This window comes from Lissotriton vulgaris, chromosome 5 (genome assembly GCF_964263255.1).
Source record: "Lissotriton vulgaris chromosome 5, aLisVul1.2, whole genome shotgun sequence".
Classification (NCBI taxonomy): domain Eukaryota; kingdom Metazoa; phylum Chordata; class Amphibia; order Caudata; family Salamandridae; genus Lissotriton; species Lissotriton vulgaris.
In genome coordinates this window covers 1,488,248,011-1,488,273,683 of record NC_141693.1, presented here as the reverse complement: position 1 = coordinate 1,488,273,683, position 25,673 = coordinate 1,488,248,011, and the positions used below count along the sequence as shown (strand labels likewise).

General features: G+C 42.4%; 1 protein-coding gene across 9 annotated transcripts in view; it reads right to left on the bottom strand.

Moving 5' to 3' along the window:
• Nucleotides 1-283: 283 nt before the first annotated feature.
• The window catches only part of PLEKHA6 (pleckstrin homology domain containing A6), a 778,700-nt gene continuing 753,310 nt past the window's right edge, over nucleotides 284-25,673 (bottom strand). For all 9 annotated transcript variants that reach the window (XM_086923462.1, XM_086923463.1, XM_086923464.1 and 6 more), the window contains 5 exons: nucleotides 20,807-20,971; nucleotides 20,310-20,443; nucleotides 16,951-17,093; nucleotides 13,938-14,098; nucleotides 284-4,232 (listed from right to left, as the gene is read on the bottom strand). In XM_086923462.1, coding sequence (XP_086779588.1) covers nucleotides 13,947-14,098; nucleotides 16,951-17,093; nucleotides 20,310-20,443; nucleotides 20,807-20,971 — 594 coding nt within the window. In that variant the 3' untranslated portion in view covers nucleotides 284-4,232; nucleotides 13,938-13,946. The remainder of the gene's footprint in view (nucleotides 4,233-13,937; nucleotides 14,099-16,950; nucleotides 17,094-20,309; nucleotides 20,444-20,806; nucleotides 20,972-25,673) is intronic.

Below are 25,673 nucleotides of genomic sequence, written 5' to 3'. Positions count from 1 at the left end.
CCTATATAGGTACACGTTGTAGTTATGCCCCCGCACAACTTTTTATACTATGCATGGAAAGTGTGTGAGTGTGTTGAGCTATTTTGCATTGGTACTGTCATTGCTGTACCTGTGCTGTGAGCAAGTGATGCAATCAAAACCTTTTACCAAAAATGTGTCAAAACTTTTGACTTTGTCAATTCTTGTTTAAATAGCCAGGTATATAAACTATAAAATGAGCCAGATTTATAGCATGGCGAGTGTATTTGATCCTCTGGTAATATATAAGCATTTTCAAAGATAATCTGCTCAGACGGTCTTTATTGCTAGCCAATACAGTCATCATTAACATGTTATGAAATCCTCTTATCACAGAATATATTACAAAAACACCCTTTCCACACAGTGCTACAATCTGATGGAGCAAATAAAGACAATGACCACTTTAAAAAAGAAAGGGCATGTATTATTATTATTTTTTTTTTAATAAAGCAGAGATATTCGTTTCCTTGCACCGTGAAACAGGATTAGCTGGCAGAAAAACATTCCATCGTCTCCAGAGCCTGTAAAGGCTGGAAAGTGCTAAACCAGCAAATCCTCACTCTTCGCGTCACATTATGAGAAAGGGAAACCATTTTCAGGCTCACTGTACACATATATTAAATAATTTCCTTTAAAACAAAAAAATACATTTTTATACACTTATTTTTAAATATCTCATTTGTTTCCAACTGACTACTTAATGCATGGACTGGCCCGCCAGAAGCTTGATCTGCAAGTGGGGGAGGCAACCTGATTCCGACTGTGTGGCTTCTGAGTGGCTGTGTATACCCATTTGCACCAGCTCTGAAACTGTCCTCGAAATATTCTTCTGGGGCTGCCTGCAAAAACTTCTGTGCACTTGTCTGTGCAGGCACTTTGCGCGTCTGCCACTGCCTTCATGTAACTATTATGTTGCAACCTGGATACCAGGACTTTCTTGTAGCTTTTTTTTTTTTTTAAACCAGCCTATTATCTTTTTTCAAACTGCCCAAGTCTGCCTACCCTGAAAACTTACTCTACAAATCTTTGCAAGCTTTTGTTCCATCACCCTTACTTGCTGTGTGAGACATCACATGTACCTTCTACTGCACGCCTATTAGCAAACCTCATGGTAATTCCATTTTGTCACAGTTAGCGACCACCACTAAAGCAGAACCACCGAGAAACGAGACACTTTCTCTCCCAAATGCAGGGCTTCAGTAGTAGAATCTCCCTTTTTTTGCTGATACCTGCCTGCCACAGGGAAGCAGCTGCAGATTTATAAGATGGCGATGCATCAGCAGAATGTGGTGATTGAGTGTGCCAGGACAGGGATGTAGCAGCAGGCTCGTGTTTATATGTTAGCATCTCCAATTGCGACAGGGATGCGCCGGCAGATCCAGGCTTCAGGTGACTGTGCAGCGTATCCACAGCAGCTGAACATGTACAGGATGCACACCCAACCAGTGCACCGCCAGCACTGATTAATCAGTGAAAACAAACATACATATATATTATATATCATACAATTACTTTCAATAAAACATATATTAAGGCATGTATAGCAAAATAAATGACTTGGCTTTGATGAAATAAGTGAGGCCTTCAGAATATCAAAAGTTGCTTCACATCTCAACGCCCTTTCTCCTAACTGAAGAGTACATTTGTTTCAGAGTCCGGTGTGTAAGGGTTGTGTGGGCAGGGTCAGGACAGCTTCTTCTGGAGACCCCGTTAGAGGCTACATAACGAGGGGATATGAGGGTTACATCGCGTCATTGGTCCCTTCTCTTTACTGTTCAATCTTAAATCGACGTGACTGACAAATACTGTACACAGACACGCTTAAAAACATAAAATGGAACCAGGAGCAAAAAGACGTCTTTTTTCACTTTTTAAAAATAAATTATACTAAAAATATAAAAAGGGAGTCAGGCTTCCTCTGTGAATAGGTACTTTGGCTCCAGCAAATTAATCAAAGCTATTGTTAGCAAAGAATGAGGCAAGGAAGGGTTGTAGGCAGTTATTGCAAGGCCTGTCCTGAGTCTTCAACTGTTGGCTTTCTCAGGGGTTGAGCTCAGTTGCAACAGTCCCATCCCAGCTGAAAATGCAAGATGATTTCTATGGAACCTCGTGGCAGCGGATAGCAAGGCAACATCTAGCGCAGGTCTCTCCATGAGCCCTACTTACCTGCCCCCGCCCTCCTAAAGAGACATAAAAGCAAAAGAAAGAACCTAGTTTTTACAGCTGCCTGTATGTTCATATTTAATGTCCTATTCGTGAAGTCACAGACATAGCTAATCTTTGAACTACGTCCTCTGCCTACGACTTTGGGAGCAGTCTATGTAAATAAACCAAGTGACCATACATTTCAAAGTAGCAGCTCTGAAGAGTTCAGTAAATTCCCCAAGGGCTGCCGTGCAGTCGAAGAAATATTTAGGGACTGGTCGCCACCTATAGGGTAAACTGCATGTATATACCTGGGTTCCGGGTTTCATCACCAGTCTTTGTTAGAAGAGCAACCTCATTAGATATTGGAGGTGGCCACCTGTGATAGAGGTAAACAGTACGGTATTAAAAAAATATATATAAGATATATGTTAAATGGAATATAAAAATGGACGAAGGGTGTATTCAAGCTTCCGCCAAAGGGTTATCTATTCCAACGATTCCAGTAACAATGAGAACCATCTTTGTATGGCAACGCATCGTCTGCCTGCAGCAGTGGCAAGTCCATGACCTGGATCCTAGATTCAGGGATCAGTAGAGGGCTTCCACCATCTAGGACTGGTATGCTGGGGTGTGGTGGTGCAGACTCATAGCAAGGAGAGACGAATCTGACTTGGATATGCGTCTTGTACCTCCTTAGGGCTGTTATGGTCTGTGGACTGCCATTATTTCCCATTACCCAGGCCTAAATGTAGCCACTTTTACAGGAATCAGGAAAAAAAGATTAAAGAACACAACATATAGGGCTCCACAGGATGGAAGGTATCAGCAGCATACCTCCTATAGTTACCTCATTTGGAGGCAGTGCAACTATCAGTGAATTAAACAGGCCAGTTAACAAAAGTACTTCTAAGCTGTGTCTTTTGCAAAAGTCCACTGTGCTCGACACACTGAAAAGGGGAAATGGAGTGCAATTTGCACAAGCAATTTCAAGGGACATTGCATCAGGAACCTCACTGTTTACAATGCATGTCAATGAACATGGAAGCAGATCCTTTACTGTGCACAGTGGATTTCAATGGGGAGTTGTAGCATGTCTCTCTCTCTGTGGATAATGTAACGCAATGTGTGTTGTAGCAAGTGGCATTACAATGGGAGATGGTGCAGGTCATACGTTGTGCCTAGTGTGTTAAACTCCACTGGGTGCTTGGAAATAGCAAACATAGTTATATATACACACACCATGGAACCCTAAAACTTGCAGAGTCTATTCTGGCACACTTGACTTCTGAGCCAAGTCCTGTTTTTCCTCCTGCTCAGGGGCCCCCGTCTGCCTTGTCCAATAGTCACAGTACAGAGGCCACAGCACAGCGCCTCACCCTTCTCTTCCCTGCCTCCTCGACAGACCGCAGCCTGAGTTGACCCTCCACACAGCGTTGAGTCGAATCACCTCTGCATACCCGACGTCATGTGAACTTCACTGACAAGCTCAAAGTCCTCCTGTTTCCTTCAGTCAGATCCCTTAGAGTTCCGTGTCTAGGCCTGCAGACCCTTGTGCCTTACTCCACGTCCCCTTGTGCTTTTGTCCTTTTGTCCCATGGACCTTGTCAAAGTGGTGCAAATCATGATAAATGCACGGAGACGTTCTCTTGAAATGGCCCGAGCATGTGGTAGGACTTCTCATCACTCCTTGCTGGTCATCTGCCGCAGACATTCCTTGCTAGTGGGGGTGCCGGACAGTGATTGCAGAATGCACCTTTTGATGCATGTGGCTGCCCCAAATTCAAATCTTGGGCGGGGTCCAGTCAACTCATGCATTCGCATGTGCAGTGGCACAAAGCTTCATTCATTTCTGAAGCTGTCACTTTAAACAGGTGTGCTGCGGTAACACTTGCAGGGGTTTCTGTTCCACAGCTTTCCTCGTTTGGGAGCATGACCTTTTTGTCTCAGTTCCGGACACCTCCCTGTTGACAAAGAAACATTCTAGAGCATGTGGATGATGGAGGGATCTGATGCCTGAAGGGGTTAAAATGTGGGTCTGTGGTGCTGCTCTGAAGCTGCTAGTGCTGTGGAAAAAGAAAGAGAAGACACAACAGGGCAGTGGTTGGTTAGCTACAGTACTCTAAAGCATTCAGAGATTACAACTTAAATACAATACTGGAGTCTCTTACTTATCTTTGCAACCTTTGACACCCCAGCCAGAAGCAAATACTCACTAATAGGATCTGGAAGAAAACTGGACAGATCCCAAGAGCTATACCAGCAGACCCGCCTCCCTTTTGACAATACCTCTCTCCGTTAATTCAAATCAAATGTTCTTCTTCGCTTCATGCGTATAAGCTTATTTGGCCTTTTTTGTGTCAATAAAGAATTATTGCCACTTTGAATACACAATTTTAGTCATTGAAGGTTAATTATATTTCTTTAATGTTATTTCAAAAGTTTAACGTTAAACGTTTATTTTCAGTATTATGATTTTAACATTATTTACAATATGTTCTTGTAGCTGTGCTTATAAACAGTTTGTTTAATTTCATATTCTATTTTTGCATTCCCTTTGTGATCAGCGTTGCTTGCTGCTGACAAAAATCTGTTCCCAAGGTAGTTCCAAACCACTTAGTGGTTGAATATATACATTGTGATTGGGAGCACAGCACTAGGCTAGTGCTCTGAGTGCTAAGGGAGACTCGTAGTCAGTAGTGCTGATCAGGTTCGCTCTTAGGAGTTTCAGATAAGCCTCACTTTCTGGAATAGCGGACACTGTTCGCACTCGTGAATGCTGGTGGTAACGTAAAATCGGAAGGAGATCATGATTTTCGGTCTTTTACCAATTACGAAGACTTACAGAATTTGATATCTTCTTCTCAGAGTAAGTATCACCCTGCCATTGACCGGAATCAATTTGCTGCAGATACGGATGAACTACAAAGACTGCTGTATCGGTAAATGACACAGAAAGAATTCCAAGATGTCCATGTTAAATCTTCTTTTCAATCTCTTAAGAATCCTTACGGTGGTTCCATGCTTGACCCAAACAACATTAATTACCCGGCGTGGAGAGATTGATCACCAACGGACCATGTAGTGGACAAGATTAAGTTACGTTTAAGACCTCCTCTTGATGATTGGGAGGCTAGAAATGTTGTCATGGCCAAGTGCTCAGGGGCAAACAGCTTCACCGACTAGTTTAAAACTGACGGATATGGCCCAGCTGATTCGTCCTTCGAGTACCAATGGCATGCTTTTAGCAGACATACCAATACTTCTCTCCTGAAATTGTTGAGGAGTTACTACATCTCATTCCAAATTGTTGCAGCCTATTGATGAGTACAGAGGGAGGATCTACTGAAAGCAGGAATTGTACCGCCTTAGAGTATTCAGGAAGTCTCATATTGTCCCAGAACTATTCAAATAGTTGGAAGACAACGTCTAATTCCGTCTAGGAACTAGAAACCTGATCTGTAACTGCATAAACTAGCTGGAATTACTGATGTTTGGAATGGGGACGGTTTCCAGTTACAGGCCCTGTGATATAAGTGGACAATTTTCTTTACAATTAGTCTGAGAACAGACTTATGTTATGGGACCATCATGCCCATGGTGGTTCCCTGATGTTATTTTTTTAAATTACTTTCTACTGGAAAAAAAACATTGTGTAGAGATTGAGGAACTTCTAAAGATTTAAAGTGTGCAGTATGTTAATAGATTATCTTTTACTTTTTTGGAGTGACCTTCCATTTATCTCTGAAGCAACTTTCTCAGAAGTTGCCATGCTGCTGTTTTATGAGCGTCTGGGGGCACTAGAATTTCTGAACAACTATAATATGCATGATCGCCCACGTTGCAGCCTGGCAGATATGAAGGATGGGCACCCCTCGCACCAACACAATTTAAGCAGCTTCGCCTATATGGAATATGCCCTATTAACTTTCAAGGACAGCTTTTGGCCAGTGCGTTACAGATCTTAATGCAGATGTCTATCCACCTTGACATGCTCCTCTTTGTACAGCCTTCCCTTTCTTCACTCCAGACAACTCTACAAAGAGTTGGTCATCAACTTAAAGGTCCTTGGTGTACTCTATGTAAATGCTTAAAGCTCTTTAGGGTTCCAACATATGGAGCCTCCCCTCCTTTTCTGAGGTGTTAGGGAGAGCAAAGAATGATGGCAGAGGGAAAGAATGCCCAACATGGAAGGTAGTCACAGAAAGCAGGGCAGCCCATCATTACAGCTCTGGTGCTCCAGCCCCCCCCCCTTTTCCAAAGTCTGTTAGGCTGAGCAAAGGTCAGTCTGACAGACACTCTACATCAGGGTCAAGCAGCCAGGTGCTTTGCATGTGCTAGTGTGCAGGTGCCTGGCAGCCTTAGCCAAACTTTGCCGGGCTCAAGATTTTACAGCTCTTAGGGCATGACCTCATCAGCCGGGAAAAGCCCTGTGAGGTCCGAACACTCAGGGCGAAGGGGAACGTCACTGATAGAATCATACCTGGGCGCTGCAGGGTTGCATTCAATTTGCAATGTGACATCCTTGCTGCTAGGCAACCCTCCACAAAATCAATTTATTACAGATGGAGAGACAAATTTGAAGCCCAGTGTGGTTTGTGGGGCAAGGACCGCTTACAGGTAAAGCTGTCAGATATCCTTTTGTTTATTTTGCCTTTAGCCCAACAAGGTTTTGCAGTGGGCACTGTAAAGGGTTATTTGTTGGCCATTTCGTACTTTCTGCGTTTGTCAGGCTAACTGCCCTTTTATAAAACACCTGTTGTGATAGATTTAAAAAAGGTTTGACATCTTTAGGCCCCAAGCCGTTTGTAATGTCACAGTGGGACCTTAACTTGGTCTTGACATTCCTCACGTCTGTCCTTTGAGCCTGTGCATTCCTACTCACTGCAACTCCTGACCTTAACAATTGCCTACCTCATTGCTGGAATAGCCCCTAAATTTACAAAACTGGTGTGAAAAATTGTTTGGAAGGGATCAACAGCCATAAGAAATGTGCTGTAGCTCTACTGTCATTAAAGCATTCCAAAGCTGAGTCCACCTTCTCTCTGAAGAGGCGAGACACAACAGAAGGAATGTCATTAGCAGGTTTATGCAGGCATATCAATGGAAGACAACACTGGTACCGACTACATTGACAAGGTAATCTAAGTTATCCAAATCGCCACGGATAAAATAATTTGCTGCACTGCTATATTGTCTGGGACAAAGAGGCCCTAAAATAATCCAGCACAGGTGGCAAAAACTCACTGGCCATGTCCCAAAGGATAGATCACAGTGCCAGGATTGTGCAAGAAAACATAATCTTCCCAAAGGCATGAATCCTCTTTGACTCTCTAAACGGGGAAGTGGCTGGAAATGAATTAGGATTCACCTTACTGGCAGAGATCTGTAAAATAAGGCTCTCTGGAGTGGGATGCTTGGTGAGGAAATCGGTTGAGAAAAATCTGGGTCACCAGGCACCAATTTATTACATCTGGCCAGCTACATATTCATAGGCTGGAAAGAACATGATTTCCATCAGTATCTGACAGGGCATCACTAAATGGAAGTAAAGTTTCAAATGTCACTGTTTGGGCTGGACTGTTCCCATGAGGCACAGGGTCAAGACTGATTTGCATATGGTCGGGTCTAAACTGGGGTGGCATGGTGAGCAAAAGAATGATGGATTTAACCAAGATCTCTTGGCTGGGGTGAATGTTTTGATTTGCTCTGCATTCCATCCATCAACTGTGTGTCTTTTGCTTTCTCCCCTTCAGTGCACCGGGTATGCCCATATGTGGGTCCAGGACTCACTGTGCCACTGGATTCAAGCTATCATGGCTGATGAGGGGTGAAACCCCACAACCAGTCCTAGGATGGTTATTTCTGGTCCAGGGAGGACCTGGCTTAGTAGTTTGGGCTGGGCTGGACTGTTCCCATGAGACACATGGTAAAGACTGATGTGCATTGGGCCAGGTCTAAACTGGGGTGGCATGGTGATCAAAAGAATTATGGATTTAACCCAGATCTCTTAACTGGGGTTAACATTTTGATCTGTTCTGCATTCCGTCCATCAATTGTGGGTCAAATGTCACTGGCCCAGGCTGCAGAATTTCAGATGAAACATTGTTTTAGTTTCAATGGAGAGCAGCCGCAAATCTAGTAACTCTGTAAATGATGCAATTTTTTCCGCTGGTGGCCCATGTGACGAGTCAAACTCTGTCTAAGGAATGGTATTAAGCCCACTAACATTGTGTAAATCAAGTTATAAGGCATCATCAGTAAAATATCGGTGGAAAAAGTTATCCATCTCATCATCATCAATATCCTGGTGTGTACTCTGCTATGGCACAGGATTAGTCCAGATCAAAAAGATAATGGATACTCTGTTGATTGTACAGCGTGGTAGAGGTACCAAGGTTGCAGTCAGTCTACATGACAGCTGGTTGCGCTTTTGTAATTTCATAGCATGACATCAGCAGAGCTCAAGCTCATGCTGGATCAGTATCCGAGATAGGCTGGCACCATTGGTCGTGGGGTTGGGAACCAGTGAGGAGGGATCCAATGGTAGTAACCTGATTAGAGGCCCCTGCAGATCCATGTGGGCTCATGACACCACAGAGGGAGCTGAATGATTTGCGACACAGCTTCTTTGAAGGTCCCGTTCTACCGTGGGGTAGACAGCCCAGGGATCTTGCGGCATGTCAGGTCAAGCTGAGGAACTGGTTCAATGACCTCCATGGAGTCTTGATGCCTTCAAGATTGCTCTCTTGAGTCACAGTGGTGGGATGGAGTCGAATCCCACTTCACTTTTTTATGCTTACAATTGGACTTGGACTTACTGGAGGACTTCAACCAGGAAGTGGAATAGTCGCAGGAAATGCCCCAGCATCTAGTACGGGGCTGTGACCTGTATTAGTATGTACATGAAGGCCGCAAACAATTCTTGTGTTAGGAGACAAAACTTCTCCTCCTGGCTTTGAATCTCCTTAGGGTGCATGTCACAGCACGGCTTAAACCCTGTCATTTTTGGTTGGACATTGTTTGCTAGCATACTTCTCAAAACTTTAGGAAACTATTTTAAAAAATCAACAAATACGGGAGTGGAGCTCAGGATCCACATGAAAAGGCACAGAAGAAGGATCTGATGTCAGCGTGCAGGAATGGGGCTTATATGCAGCGCAGCTTGATCACTTCCGGGGGAGTATGGAACCCGGGCCACGGGGTGGCACTGTTACAAAAATGTCTGGCCCTAATCTGGCACCTGGTGGACATATTAAGGAGAGGAATCTGTATCAAGCTGGAATTATCCATGCTTAGATGTCTGAAGGAAACTAAAATAAATACCACACAGGTCAAATCAGAAGGTGAAGATCAATTATGGATCTCATATGTAAAACCCTTTGGACTTGGATACCTCTGAGTCTAGCCAATATCCCCGGTGATCCTGCCTGACTTTAAAATGGCAGCCGAAATTTCCCCTGGTCAGCATCTTCCCTTTTCTCACCCCAACATTTGTTTCCAATGTTACTGCGGACTCCATAGTCTGCCAACCCTCTCTCCACTCTATGGCTCTTAAACCTGCTTTAATCTGCTCGCTCACCATTTTTAGTCAGCGAGTGTAGCTGTTTCAGAATAAGCTACGATCAAAATGGCATCCAACACATATTCATTTATAGTTTTTTTTTCCCTTTCATGTTACCACCAACATTGGCTGCATTGGGGCAGCAGTCTCCCAGGCTATGAACCAGCGTCTCAACTCTCAATTCACCCAATCTGCAGTGAAGGTCTTTCTCTACCAGCCCGACTGCCCCTAAAATGGCCTTAATGAATGTGCCCCTTGCCAAAGCACTCCTTCTCCCCTTGTTGTGGAGGGATCCAGCATTTATGCCCTGGAGTCTCAAACCCCTCAGAGAGTCCACAGCGATAAAGGAGTCACACATAGTGGAGGATTGGGAATTGTTTCTGTAACTCATGTATCTCATGTAACTATGCTCCAGAAACTGATGTAACTTTTTAACTATGCTTTGAAACAATTGTCCTTCCTCATGTAAAGCATTCTGATTCCTCCGGTTCTAGCCAGCGCTATATAAAACTTTTCAAATAAATAAATAAAACTAGTGCAATTTCCAGCTTTAGCAAGGTGGGTAAACGATGTACGCAAGAAGAATAGCTGCGGAGTAGTAACTGAAACTAATGTACTTGCAGAATATATGTATTTCATTATTTGTAATGGGTTTTCTCGTTTTTATGTGAACCGATGCTCAGTATATATAATAGTGCTAATTGAAAAATTGATTTCGTTAAGTGACAAAAGGCCAATATATTGGACTTAAAATCGAACATTAGACTTTGGACATGGATCGTTGCTATTCAGGAGTTAAAAGAGTTTACTTCCAGATCCTCATCATTCTTCACAGTTGGTATTTGCTGCTGGGAAGAGAGGGTAACGCAAAGGTCTAGCAAACGGTACTCAGTCAAAATATCGAATCTTTAATTTCGACTTACACTTATATCGAGTTGCTAATATGGAAGGGACAGAATATCGATGTCCAGAATATCGATGGACAGAATATCGACCCTAAGGTAAGTAATATCGAAATTACTTATATCGATAGCATATATATCGATGTAAGTAATTTCGATTTACTAATATGTGTTAGAAATTTTAGTTAAGTATTTAAATTAATTGTTATAATATGTGTTTAATATTTTTTATATAATAAATATATATAAAAGTAAATTATATGTTTTACTACCAGAGCGGGTTGTGGGTTTTTAGGGGAATAGGGTGGGAAGTAATTTATTTGTAATTAATTAATTATTTTTTAATGATTAATTTATTTTGTAATTAAATATTAATTGGCAATGAATTATTTTAATTGATTAATTAATTGATAATTTATGTATATTTATAAGTAAATTATATGTTTTACTACTGGAGCGGGTTGTGGGTTTATAGGGGAATAGGGTGGGAAGTAATTTAATTGTAATTAATTAAATAATTGTAAGCATATTTTAATTTGTAATTAATTATTAATTGGTAATTAATTTTATTCATTGATAAATTAATTATTTAATTGGTAATTAATTTTTTTAATTGATAAATTAATTCTTTAATTGGTAATTAATATTTTTAATTGATAAAGTAATTATTTAATTGGTAATTAATGTAATTTTTAATTAAATGTTATGTGTTACTACTGGAGCGGGTTGTCGGTTTATAGGGGAATAGGGTGGGAACTGATTTAATTACAAATAATTTATTATATTTTTATGTATATTTTATTTTTTAATAAAAAATTATTTGCAATTAATTATTTCAATTGATTAAGTAATTATTTAATTGATAATTATTTTTCAATTAAATGTTATGTGATAGAACTGGAGCGTGTTGTGTGTTTATAGGGGAATAGGGTGGGGTGGGAATAGTAATATTTACCCTTACGCTATCCAACACTTTCCCTACTGTTGCACCCTCTGGAGTGGGAATAGTAATTTTTACCCCTACGCTATCCAACACTTTCCCTACTGTTGCACCCTCTGGAGTGAGAATAGTAATTTTTACCCACCCGCTATCCAACGCTTTCCCTACTGTTGCACCCTCTGGAGTGGGAATAGTAATTTTTACCCCTACGCTATCCAAAACTTTCCCTACTGTTGCACCCTCTGGAGTGAGAATAGTAATTTTTACCCACCCGCTATCCAATGCTTTCCCTACTGTTGCACCCTCTGGAGTGGGAATAGTAATTTTTACCCCTACGCTATCCAACACTTTCCCTACTGTTGCACCCTTTGGAGTGAGAATAGTAGTTTTTACCCACCCGCTATCCAACGCTTTCCCTACTGTTGCACCCTCTGGAGTGGGAATAGTAATTTTTACTCACCCGCTATCCTACACTTTCCCTACTGTTGCACCCTCTGGAGTGGGAATAGTAATTTTTACTCCTACGCTATCCAACACTTTCCCTACTGTTGCACCCTCTGGAGTGAGAATAGTAATTTTTACCCACCCGCTATCCTACGCTTTCCCTACTGTTGCACCCTCTGGAGTGGGAATAGTAATTTATACTCCTACGCTATCCAACACTTTCCCTACTGTTGCACTCTCTGGAGTGGGAATAGTAATTTTTACCCACCCGCTATCCAACGCTTTCCCTACTGTTGCACCCTCTGGAGTGGGAATAGTAATTTCTACCCTTACGCTATCCAACACTTTCCCTACTGTTGCACCCTCTGGAGTGGGAATAGTAATTATTGTTAAGTAAGTATATATTATATATGATTTGTTAATTTGTATTTTTTTTATTAAATATGTATTATTTTTTTTTAACATTATTAAATATATTTAAATATGTTTAAGTAATTTATAAGTATTATTTACAGTATTTTTCATGTTTTTTTAAACCCAAAAAAAACCGATATATTTAACAACGATATTTTTAACATCGATATTATTTTTTCGATATTTTGGTACTTACCATGTTGTACATAGGGCGTCGATATTCTTGCAATCGATATAATTGCGCAGATATATGTGTAGGTCGAAATTCTGTCTGTCGAAATTCTGTCATAGATCCCTAGCAAACAATATGAGGCTCCCTGGTTTTAAGACTATCTGGGTTTTACAGTCACCTATGCCAATATCACTACTCTCCCTTAGCAGTTACAGAACAGGAGTACAAGAGAACTCTGACCTCTGGCCTCTACTTGCAGTTCTGCCATTGTACCTGCATCATGTACTTGCAGCCTTTCACCCCCTCTGCTATTTCTGTACTTGGTCATGCACACTGCTCTGCCAGTGCACCTACATCCTAGCCTGCAGCACACCCGTTTATTTCACTTGGGGACATGTACCTCTTTCAATGCACATTCATTCTGATCCAAAGCAATTCCTTGTGCCTATGTGCAGAGCTGCTAATACAGCACAGTTTTGTCCTGCTTTAGTTTGGCAAGCCAATGCAGTGGCTACAGCACAGTGTACCTTAGGTTTGACCTGCAGCTACTACCGCAAGCCCAGCTCTTTAAGCCACACAAAGTTTCCTAATTAGTATATGGCTATTTTGTAGGTTAGGGCCGGAAGGATAGCAGAGCAGGAAAGGAGGTATGTCAGAGAGCAGAGCTGGGGAAAACAGATTTAGAAGGAGTCACAGAAGGAAAAGACCAGAGCAATAAGACAGCATTAAACAAAGTGGTTAGAAAGAAAGACGGGGAAGGAAATATAAAGGAAAGAAGAAAGAACTAGGCTGTGAACTAAACAGGGAGAAATAGAGAAGATGAGAAATAAGCAGTGCAACAAATGAATGCCCAGTAATCACCACATCATAAAAAAAGACAGATTTTCAATAAAGAATGACCAAGAGAGACCTAACTCACAACTAAGCACAAGCCACCATGGGCAATGTTGGTCACTTCATTTATTCTACCTGAATTGCATGCCATGTAAAAAGACCAGGAAGGACTTGCAAGTGCAGGCAGAAATACACACATCGCTCTGAGCACACTTCTCAATCCTATACCGTGCCCACTGGCATTCTAATACTAATAACCCACACACAGCTCTGGCAGCAGACCTCTTTCCAAACCTTCAGCACCTACTATTGGAAAACAAAATTGCACACACTGACCCAATGCACCACAATTCTGAGAGCACCCCTATACATATAACCATGTCAATGCACTACCTTCTTTACATGCAGTCCTCCATCATGTTTGAAACATGCTCCCTAACCACAGACCAAGAAGGGTTACGCCGACCATAGACATACACAGATTGCTGGAAGAGCGCTTACGTCATCTTTTCAGACACTCATGAAGTGCCTGCCGTGTTCATCGCTGCTGTTGCTGCTGCTGCTGTTGTCAGCTCCCCGGGATGAAGGTTCAGACGAGAAGGGATTGGTTTGAGGAGCCAGGGTCACAGGAGAAGTGGGGGGGCTTGGGGTGGCACACAGAGCTATCGAAACATAAGGTAAGATGGCAGTGAGGTGCATGCAAACATCAGGGGTAAAAGTGGGCAATAGAGCCGAACTGATCTCACATAATATCAGCAAATCTAATGAAAGACCGGGAATTGTTAAACCGTGGAATGGGAAATGTTTTTTTAAGCAATCTATGACATTGAGTGATCATGTCCCAGCAGTACCAATTTTCAAAGTGCCAGTCTGTGCAGAGATTTTATTACGTCCCAACACCTACTTGTCTCCAGAGCAGATACTGCATTTGGTCTATTAAACAGAATGTAGGCAAGAGCAGCTCCATTTATGTGGGTGAGGTTAGGGTCACACAGGACATGAGAGTAGGAGTTATGCAGGATCTACATTGCCCAAGAAGTATTTCCATAGAAATCTTCTACTTTCCTCGACCTCACCAAAGTTTCCACACCCCAATCTTAATGACAGAAATATGAATCAAGTTCGGAGGTACTCCTGTGATGCAATGGGACTGAACTCTATCACAACTTGTATGACGTACAGAAGATACTCAGCTGACATCACTAGTCAATCTCCTTCCTCTCTCTCTCTCCTCAGCACAAGGGCAACTGATTCTCGTCTCTCTCTGATAGCCTCATTTTTCCCTTTGCCACGTTCTTCACCTCATCTACCCCAATTAATAGCACTCTGCTGTGATAGCCCATGTCCAATCGCTCTCCCTTTCTCCACTTCAACTCTATTTCTTCAAATTGAATCCCTCTCTCGCTACCAACTCTGTAGTCTCTTGTCTAGTCACCCTCTTCAAAATACCATGTCCAGTCCCTCAGTCGTCCTCACCACCTTATAATTCTTCCCAATAAAATGTTCTCTCCTCGCCTACCCTATGGCCATCTCCTATGTTTAGGCCTGTCTGCCGCCCTACCCTAAAGTTCGCTACTTCATTCCCCATCACAATTTCCCAAATCTTCCCATGTCCCTTGGTAAGTCTTTTACTTCCACCTTCTCTCTCCCACTTTTCTCCGCTGCCCTACTGATCCTCACACTCCCCATGTCCCTATACCTGTATCATCTAAACCTCTACTCAGACCCTTGCCCCAGCTCTCCAAGTACAATTCCATATCCAGCCCATACACAGTACTAGGCTTTGGACGGCACCCACCACACCGTGATAGTTTGATGGAGGCTTCAAGGATAACATCAAGACTCCTGCAGCTATAGCCACACTACAATGCAACCCATTATCATATCATACTACAGAAACCTCAAGGTGCCTTGTCAAATGAATTATGAAACTAAAGATTGTGGACTCTAGACTGCCATAAGTAATCGTATACTCTATTTAGGGATACAAAGTTCCCCTAATGTGCTTGATGTAGCAGATCTGAATTACAAGCTAATGTGTTATCCACAGAGCAGTATAAAGGATATACCATGTGACCAGCTCTTGGGTAGGATGCAAGGAAGAGCCATAGGACGCATTTAAAGTTACGCCATGGAGCTGTTTAAGGAGTGTGCATGCACTAAGACATGGAATAGGCAGGGGACAAGGAGTTGGAGTATGCCAAGGGGCAGACTTACCAGCAGAATATGGGGTAGGAACTTAATACAAGCACATACAAGGGCAGAACATTGTGGTGGAAAACTATATGAACTACCGGGTTAAAGACTGTCACAGATGGAGGTAAGATCACTTACCATAAATAGGAACAATGGGCCAGATGTATCAACATTACATTTTGCGAGTCTATAATAGTGAATTTTACAGATATTTTGAGATTCCTATTCCTTATTTGCGACTCATAAATTGTGAGTCGCAAATAAGGAATTGCTTCCCTTTCATTTCTAAGGGTCAAGAGGCCCAGAGGAATGAATGGGAATTGCATGCGCAATTTGCGAGTACCCAACAGGTACTCGCAAATTGCGCATGCAATTATAAGGATGCAAGGGTTCCAAAATGACACCCTGTTGCACCCCTGAAATCTGCATGAGTGCACATGTGGTGCACATACATGCCCTAAGGGGATGTATGTGAGCCACATGGCACTTTGAAAAATGCAAACAGTGTATTTTTCTAGGATCTCGCAAATTACCACCAACTTGAAGTTGGTGGTAATTTGCGATGGCTACTAGAATAGCATTTAGGGAAATCGCAAATTGCGATCCTCTAAATGAGTGTGCAAAATAGGGAATCGCAAATTTTGCAATTCCTTATTTTGCAAGTGGATTTTTTCCTACCTACATTGCATTCTACAATTTTGCGATAATAATTCTGTGAATTTCACCGTTTTTGATAGCAATTTTGCTTCATACATCTGACCCAGTGTGTTTCTAATCCTGGGAGCGTGTTACATCTGTATTCTTAGTGGAGATATCAGACAACCTGTTCACCACAGAACAATATTACTCCATCTTCTTCAAGAATGTGTTGGATGGATTGCACGCTGTGCACAATGGCAGCCCCTAACAGAACGACCTCTGCAGGAGAGCTCACAAATAACCAGTCGACATAAGTAGGCTTCTCATAACTGTAGGAACCTCACCGCCTGTTCACTGATGGTGTGTCACTCTATTTGCGAACTAAACTACTCTTGCAGGATCAAAGAACGTTCATAAGCTTTGGTGATGCATGGAAATAGGGTACACTCTATTAGGGATGTTAGACCCAGCGATCTGTGCATGAACACAGATCTGCACTAGACCAAACTCCTCTAGAACTAGGGACTCTGAGTGACAACACACAGTATAGATAATGTATGGACCTCTGTCTTTTCCCACCCATTGGATCACTTTGCTCTTGCACCAATCACAGGCTGTTTCTCCAACTAACAAGCAGACCTAAGCCCACAACTACCTCTCTCAGAGCTTACAGTCTTACCAGAAAGCAGTCGGCCTCGTCTGGAGGCCTCCGCTGCCAGAGTGCATGAGATCTCTATCCTCTTCTCTTGCTCCTGAAGCTGAGATTCCGTGTCCACAGGAACTTCCACTTCACTCTCTGTCAATGGCACTACGTTCTGCATGCTGGAATGACAAAAGAAGGAAGAGTAGGGGTAACAGTGAGTCTAAAATAAAAAATAACCATCTCTCTATCTAACTCTCTGAAACTTAGATTACAGGCAGCAATGCTTTTGTAAAGTGAAATATTTTATAGATTCACATTCTTTGCATAATCCTGAGAAATCCAGTTTCCTCATGTTGAACCCCTCACACTCCTCAACGCCTGAATACCTGGGACTCACTCACCAACTTAATTGTTTGCCTTCTAGACAGCCTGCTGCAGTACTCCTTCCCTATGGACAGAACTGTCCGCTTCACTTTTCAGCCTCCACAGACATCCATCCACTTCTTCCTACTGCTGCAATATCAGCTGGCTAACAGAGACACACAGGGCATTTTTTTTTGATCAGACCTTTAAATTACTATATGGTGCCTCTCTTCACATCACACCCAGAACTGTTCACACTATGTCCCAGCACAAACACGGATGCACAAGCCACAACAACCATTGCAGTTAAAAATCCTTATTTGCCCCATCCAAGTTCTAGTCCTTACACCTATTCATTGGAACTCCCCAGCAATGCTTAATGTTTAAAAGTGGGTCTCGAAGCTCTGCTCTGGAGCCCGCAGTTGGTGCAGTTAAACGTTGGTGTGCCGAAGGCTGGTTGTCTTAAAATCCATCTCATACCTCTTTAATCCACTCCTAGTTCCTTTATCTCACTCCTGCAGGTTCCCGCTTTCACATTTTTTTATGGTTTTTCTGACTTTCTCTCCCTCCGTCTTTCTGATCTTTGTATTTTTCCCTCTTTTGCTCTTGGTACATGTCTAATGTGGAAAAATAAGTGTTGATCCCCAAAAAGAAGTGCAGGAGGTCCCCACCGGCAACCACCAGCCCAAATTAAGCAAGCCAGAGACCATACGATCTAATATGAAAATGGTTATAAAAGATGCATATCGATCTGATTTGAGAATATCACACCGTCCTTCAGAGAGATTGGACTGTTTTCCTCCAAATTGGCAGCAATATTATTTATCTTTTACCCAGCAAGCTCATTCATGGTTTTTACTGACCAGATTTCGCTCAGGCATCTTGCACTTTCTAGTAGCTTTTCCGAAACAGGTAGGGGGGTGTGAGAGACTACCCCTGTCCGTGTAGTAACTTAGCTCAACAAAGTACAATGCACATTATGCTATTTTGCACATTATACAAAGACCCTAAGGTGCGTTTCCTTAAACCGATTTTGAATACAATTCATCCCTGCTATATGGGGGGTTTTCAATATGTATGGTCATTATAAACTGGTTCTATCTGCAGCTCTGTGCTTAGTTTTATCAAAATTGTTTTTATAATAAGGAAATGTTAGCAATGTAAAAGTAATTTACAGGGGTCATGTGATCCTGCCGTAATCTGTCTTTGTCCTGTATATTCTAAATTTCTGGTGTAGAAACTTTTATTCTTGAATGTATGTTTTTGTTCTGTGAACATTTATGATTCATTTAAATCGAATAAAGTTATTTGACTGACTGACTGAAAAAGTGTTGGTTCCCAAAAAGAAGTGCAGAAGGTCCCACTGGCAACCACCCGCCCAAATTAAGCACTGCGCCCCAGTAAACCTCAAGATGAGACCACTTTTTCTTTATTTAGTTTGCATTTACAAAGCAATCTCTCCACTGCAAGATATACAAAATTAACTTGCTGAAATTCCCTGCATTTGGGCCCTTATGAATAGTATTCTTATTCCCCTCTCAGGTCAAGAAATCTCAAATGCACCACTTTGATGTGGAAGGTGTTTTTCTCTGGTGAACACCCTCCATCTAGAACGGTCTTTTGTGGATACAGGTTGAAGCAAATTCTAAAGCAATTAGTATTCCTCAATCACTACGGTGGGGCTGATTTCTCAGTGTCCAAATGAGTTTTCAAGATTGTAAACTTTACTGTGGTCAAGGACTTGAGCTTTTATCGACATTAACCCTCAGCCTGTAGGTGTCCAAGGGCTTTTGTGAGACATCATTTGCAGGTTGTACATACAGTAAATTGAAGTCAGTTGGATAACTGATGTAGAGGCTCTGCCAATATTTATGTACATACTGCAGAGGATAGCACAACCAGGACCAAAAAAAGGTTTATCTCATCTCAGAATTTCTCTGTTCCTTCATCAAATGCAGCAGCAGCCAAATAAATCTCAAGATCGCATTGAATTGACAAGCAAGTTGGGGATCCAGTTCATGGTATTATCCATTTAAGTGCTCCAAGAAAGGTTTTAATGACCGGAACAAGCAATTTCCTATTGGTCAGTTCTGTGCTATTTTCAAATTCCCTGATGAAGAACCAGAATCGAGCTACTAAATGGAAAGAATATGCACAATATGTGAATCTTACAGATTTCCTGTGAAAAACTGAATGATAAGGTAAAGCCACCCTCACATCTTTCTTTCGAAGGGCAAGTCAAGAACCATACTTTGCCTACATAACATGAAGGACAACTAAACGTTATCCACTATCCTATTATTTCCAAAAGCAGTTTGGCTGGAAGATGATTATACATGGCTGAAGAGGAAAGATAAGAATGGCAACAGACGGATAAAAGGAGAGAGTTATGGAAGAAGCTAGACAGCCACATGGACGTTTTAGAACAAAAAAAAAAATATTCACTTTTATAGGCAGTTAATAGACCACTTATAGGCAGTATAGACCATTTATCGGTACAACGATTTTGGAATGTTGGACAAATAAGTCCCCGATGATGTGATTTACGTAGATACCAAAGTGAGGTCAGTGTTACAGCTCAACTCCCTTGGTTCCATAGCTACAGATGTACCCATTTTGTCATATAATGGCACAATCGCTACACCACATTTCATCTGAACGAGTAGATTGCATTTCAACCTAACCACTGAATACTATCTGAACCACTACAGTATATTTAACCTAACACACTAGACCATGCATATTTCAACTAACGCCTCACCTTGTGACAAGGCAATATCACATTCTAATCACTAGACATCTCGATATAGTCTATATCACAACCTTACTTCTAGTTAACTACTAGATCTTGTCTCAAACTAAAAAGTGTACAGCATTTCAGCTTAACCTCGAGGTTAGATGTTCATTTAATCAACAGGCTGATATCATGTTACTCACTGGGCAACCATGCAACCAACCACACAAGTCAGCAATACACAAAATGTAAACCTCGAATCGCTCTCCAGCTCTATAGTGAACAGCAGCTAAGGCACCTGGATTTGGCAATGAGGGTCTTAATCCTCTCCACTTTCTTCTGCTTCTCCTTCTCTTCCTCTGGACTAAGCGGAGTGTCAGGCTCTAGATCAATATACCGCTCTGGAATTGTGACTTTGTCCGGAGTAGACAGCTGGATTGGGTGAGAAAGAGAGGCTGGGTTAAGTCATGACAGTAATCGTATATCTAATTTAGGATATAGAGAGCCATCCAAGCATATTAGGCAACACAAAAAACATTTTTTGTTAGAATTGGTGCCAGTTGATTCCTTTGATGAAAATAAATAATAGTTAGAAAACTCCACCAACCACTCTTTTGCTGTCCTATAATAATAATGCCTATCAACCAAATGTGAGTGAAGGAGTTGATTGCTAAAATATAATTTTGCACAGTATAGTAACCGTTCATGAATGGGCTCTGGGGAAAGCATGCATAAGTGGTACAGGCATGCGCCTATGGAGGCTGAGTCTGCCAATCCATTGCCTGCCCAACTCACCTCCTTGTTGATGTCAACACTGTATGTCTGTGGTTCCAGGTCCAGCTTGCGCAGACGGGCAATCTCCTCTCTTGGTGTTTCATACATTCTGCTCGGCTCCTCTGACCGAAGTGCAGCTTCCAAATCGGAGATCTCCACTTCGTGGATACTGCGGTGTCTTCGAACCTGTGCCCAGAAAAATAATAAGCAAAGAAAAAGACCGGTTGGAGATTAGTCTGATTACTAGGCCAAGTGTGACATAACTAGCCAAATCACCATACAAAACCAATGAACCAGGAATGACAATAGATGAGACAATAATAAGAAAGTATGCAGAAACAAACAGGTCACATTGTAGCAAAGATGAAACAACAGAGGGACCACCAAGATACAGAGCAAAAAACTGTTTCAGCACAGGAAAGTGGAGAGATGAAGAAATAAAACAAATGAGACAGGTTTAAGATCAAGTGAGGGAGTGAAATGACATAGCATAAATTAGCCCGGCAACATGGGGAACTACCAAATGACCAGAGACAAAACAAAGGTTGAATTATTAGATTTGGCAATCAATTAGGCAGAACAAGCAGTGTGAGCATGAATGAAACCCCTTTTATTGCCCTCATTACCCACGTCAACAAATTCTCAATGTTATAGCGGATGTTGCTTTGGGACCAACAAACCTTCCACCAGCCTAAGCTATAACGAGCAAAGAATCTACAAAGGTGAGAACCAATGCATCCATAAGATTTACAATGCATCTCAGATTCTCAAGGTTCTTCTAGGATTGCTCAAGTGTAAATCTTAGCAAATAATAAAAACGCATATCTGGAACAATTAGGAGGTGATTTGTGCAGCACCAAAGGGGCTCAAGTGCATGTTTTAGGATTGGGCTTACAGTATCTCCAGAAGAAAAAGTTATTTACACTTGGTAATGATACTTCTACTGGATAAATAATCTTCCCTCATATTACTCACCTACTAAATACCCCTCTAGGCAACAGACTGGTCTAGAGTGTGGTCACCAATTGCGGGAACTTTTACAGCATCTGATGGAGGCGTGCAGAAAGGAAGCAAAAGAGCTTCAGCAACAATAACAGCACATAACATGTTAGCATACCTTCGGATCATATTATCAAGAACCACTAACTCACCGGGGACGAGGGAGGAATGTTGGGGAAGATTATGTAACCACCAGAAATATTGTTACTGAATGTAAATAACCGCCTTCCGATGGATACATCTTCCTGCAGATTCCTCACCTTATGAAGGAGTCCATAGCAATACCTTCTGGAAGGTGGGACTGAGTAGCACAGATTAACGAAGGAAGTAACAAAAACACAACCATGTTAAAGTACCCAACACTGTGTATGGGCTTTGAGGTAGTAACATTTAGAAAAAGGCATGGCAGGTGTTGATACAAAGAATGACACAGTGAGATAGGTTGCTTTTGATCAAGCACTGCCGGACCTTTATTAACTCTTGTGAAGCCTTCAAAGAGGTTATCATCAACTTTGTCCTTGACAGTATGACTGAACAACTGATGTAACTGGAAGGAGCACATCTGGGTTCCAGTCTATGAGGCTGCTCCTCCCCTTTGGTAAGATGAGTGTAAGGGAAGGAGCATGAAATTGTAATGCACAGTCCCATGTGAATTGTGGATACTGCTTTGGGTAGAAAGGATGAGCATGCACAAAGACACAACTTATCTGAACAGAAAACGATAAAAGATGGATAAACTAAGAGGTCCCACCCTTCTGGCATAAGTTATTGCCAACAAGAGAGTAAGAGACTCAAACCGGGCAACTGCATTGGCTTGGATGGGAATGCCATAAGTACAGTTAACACAAGATTCAAATCCCACTCAAAAATAATGAACGCAATGCGAGGAAACAAGTGAACCTTTCAGAAAAAGACTAAGCAAAAAATGATAAATGAAGGAAGACGGGTCAGTCAAATAGCCTTTAACCATTGCAACTGACAGACTCTGTTGGGCAAGAGACAGAGCATATCCCAGAATATCGAGAAGATAAAATTGAAACGGATGCAGGCCTTCCGACTTGCACCACTAAACAAATGTGTTACAATGGCCAACATAAATTGATTGTGTAGTGGGCCTCCTAGGAGTCAAGATGATGTCTGCAACTTCAGCAGGATGCAAAAATGACGAGCAGGTACAGCTCAATCTCCACGCATCCAGCAACAACATTGGGAAATCAGAGTACCAAGCTTGACCTTGCAGCTGAGAAAGCAGGTCCACCAGTGTGGGAGAGGAAGAAGGGGCTGTATTATGAGTGCCAATAGATTGGCATAGCAAATCCTTCACATCCAGTCTGGGGCGAACGGAATCAGCGGTGCTAAATCTTGCCACCAGGGCCGGCTCTAGGCATGTGCAAGCTGTGCACCTGCACAGGGCCACCAAACCCCAGGGGCCACCACGCCAATATATATCCTTAATATATTAATCCTCTGAGGATGGATACATATTTGCTTGGTGGCCCCTGGCAGTGATTTGGCGGCCTCCGGCTCTGTTCCACTTCTAAACACCCTGACCCCCTCCCCTCTTTACTGGCCTGCGCGCTCCGCCCCGCCCGGACCCCCTCTTCCGGGCCCCCTTCCTATGCTCCTTGCCCAGGGCCACCATGAGCCTAGAGCCGGCCCTGTTGCCACGCCTTCCGCAGGACCTTTAACAGAAGCAGAATTGGTGGAAATCCAAACAGATGGCTCTGAGACTAGGTGAACCTGAAGGCATCCCTCAGGGATGTGCTGTTCTACTTATGTGTAACCCCACTCTCTTTTGCTGGCATTCCCAGCCGTGTAAAGCACTCTGATATCTGCAAAGATCTTGTTCGCGCTATATAAAACTTTCAAAATAAATAAAATAAATAAGTGTATTGCTCAAAACTGAGGACACCTCCTGTTCCAGGCAGTGGCAAACAGATCAGAGTAGGGGCACCCTAATCTGGACAAATTCTCCTCTGTCCACTCCTGGTTCTCCAGTGAGAGGTGACAGAGCATTTCCTCTCAAGTTAAGTGAGCCTGCAAGATGAGACGCTGTGGAAAAAACTCTCCATTGCTGTACCAATTAAAACAGGCGAATAACCTCCAAACAGGGTTTGCGATCCAAACTGCCTTTTCTGTAGGAATACTGGATGCTGGTGGTGTTGTCTGACACAATCTCATGATGCTCCCAGAGATGGAAGAGAGAAATACCTTGATGGCAAGATGGGCCAGCAGTAGCCTGCAACTGGCTTGCGACCCAGACATATGACTCGTGTTCTGTCACCCAGATGGGCACTCCAGCCAGGGATGTGAACGTGATAGCCTAGGGCTGTGGTGGAATTAAAGAATGAATCACCAAAAAATGAATTGGGTCCATTTAAAAGTGCAGATCTGAGTGGTTGGACTGGAAAATCTGTACCCGAGTTGAGAGACTCGCTTGATGTTGGAGCCACTAAGTTCTCAGGTACCTGATCTCAGGTAACATTGAAAGGCCTTCTTTACTAATTGGAAAGAGGCACCAACATGGTGCATAAGGCCATGAGGACAATCAGATCGAGCTCCACGTCCAAGTCAGAAACATCGTAATCATCCACTGAATATCTACAAGACTTTGAGGCAGCAAAGCCTTTGTGTGTGTCACATTCAGCACTACTTCTATGAAGGTTAAACTCTGCACTGAAGTAAAGTGTGACTTTTGGGCATAGCTATTAAAGTTCAAGCCTTGAAGGAGAGTCACTGTAAACTGAAGAGGCAATTTACCTAGTGCCTGAGAGTCTGTCTTCACTAATCAATCATCCTAGTATGAATAAGTATGGACAACTGACCAACGCAGTAAAGCTGCCACAATATCCAGCCTTTGTAAAAATGTGTGAACAGATCATGACTCCATCATGACCCTCACAAAATGTTTGCTGGAAAGGAGGACAAGCAAATGGTGTTCCAGGATTGACCATCATTGAGGATCAGCAGGACTTTGCTCAGGGACAGCAGTTTGAACTTGTCCTGGCAGGTGAACAGGTTCAGAAGACAAAGTTCATGGATGGACTTCAGACCATTGTCCTTCATTTTAATCAATAAATAAAGGGAGTTGAATCACGTATCCCTTTCTGCTAGATGTACCACCCCTATGTTTCAGAGCAGAAACTTCGGCTCCAAAATTTTAATTTGTGGCAGAGAGCACATACTGGTGGAAAGAGGGCTGTCCAAAGTGAGGAACCAGAAGGGTAAAGTGTATTCCTTGTAGATTAGCTGCATGGACAGCGGTCCATTTTGATCGTCTTCCAATTGGTGGGAACATCGAAGACCCTCATCCACCACAGGTAGATGATGGAGAAAAGGGTGGAAGTTAGTGAAGCTTGGAGGCAGCAGTGCTTGCAGAGAATGGCTTGGACTGGATACATTGTTGGGGATGGGGTCCTCAAAAGAGGAGTACATTTGTTGTGGCTTCTGCATCACCTAGAATTGCATAGCTCTGGAATAGCCTCAAAATTTGCTGCAATGATTGTGGACTGTCTTGCTGAGACACGGGGCCAAGCGAGTGAACGTTCCACTGCTGTTCTTGAAGTCTTTAAAGGAGCACTGGACTTTCTCTCTAAACAACTGCTTCACAACGACGGTCATATCCAAGATGGCTGCCTGGAAATCCTCGGAGAAACTGGTGGAATGTATGCAAGCATGTTAGTGTGCCATGACAAATTTGCCCATGGCCACACTTCATGATCTGTCTGAAGGTAGCCAAACCATTGTTGACCAGATCAAAAAAGGCATATATTTTTATGTTGAGCAGTTTATTGTTTTGCTACTTTCAGTAGGGTACGGACATAAAAACCAAAAGATAGGTAGCATCTTCCATTCAGAAGACGAGAATGCCAGTCGCAAACTTTATACC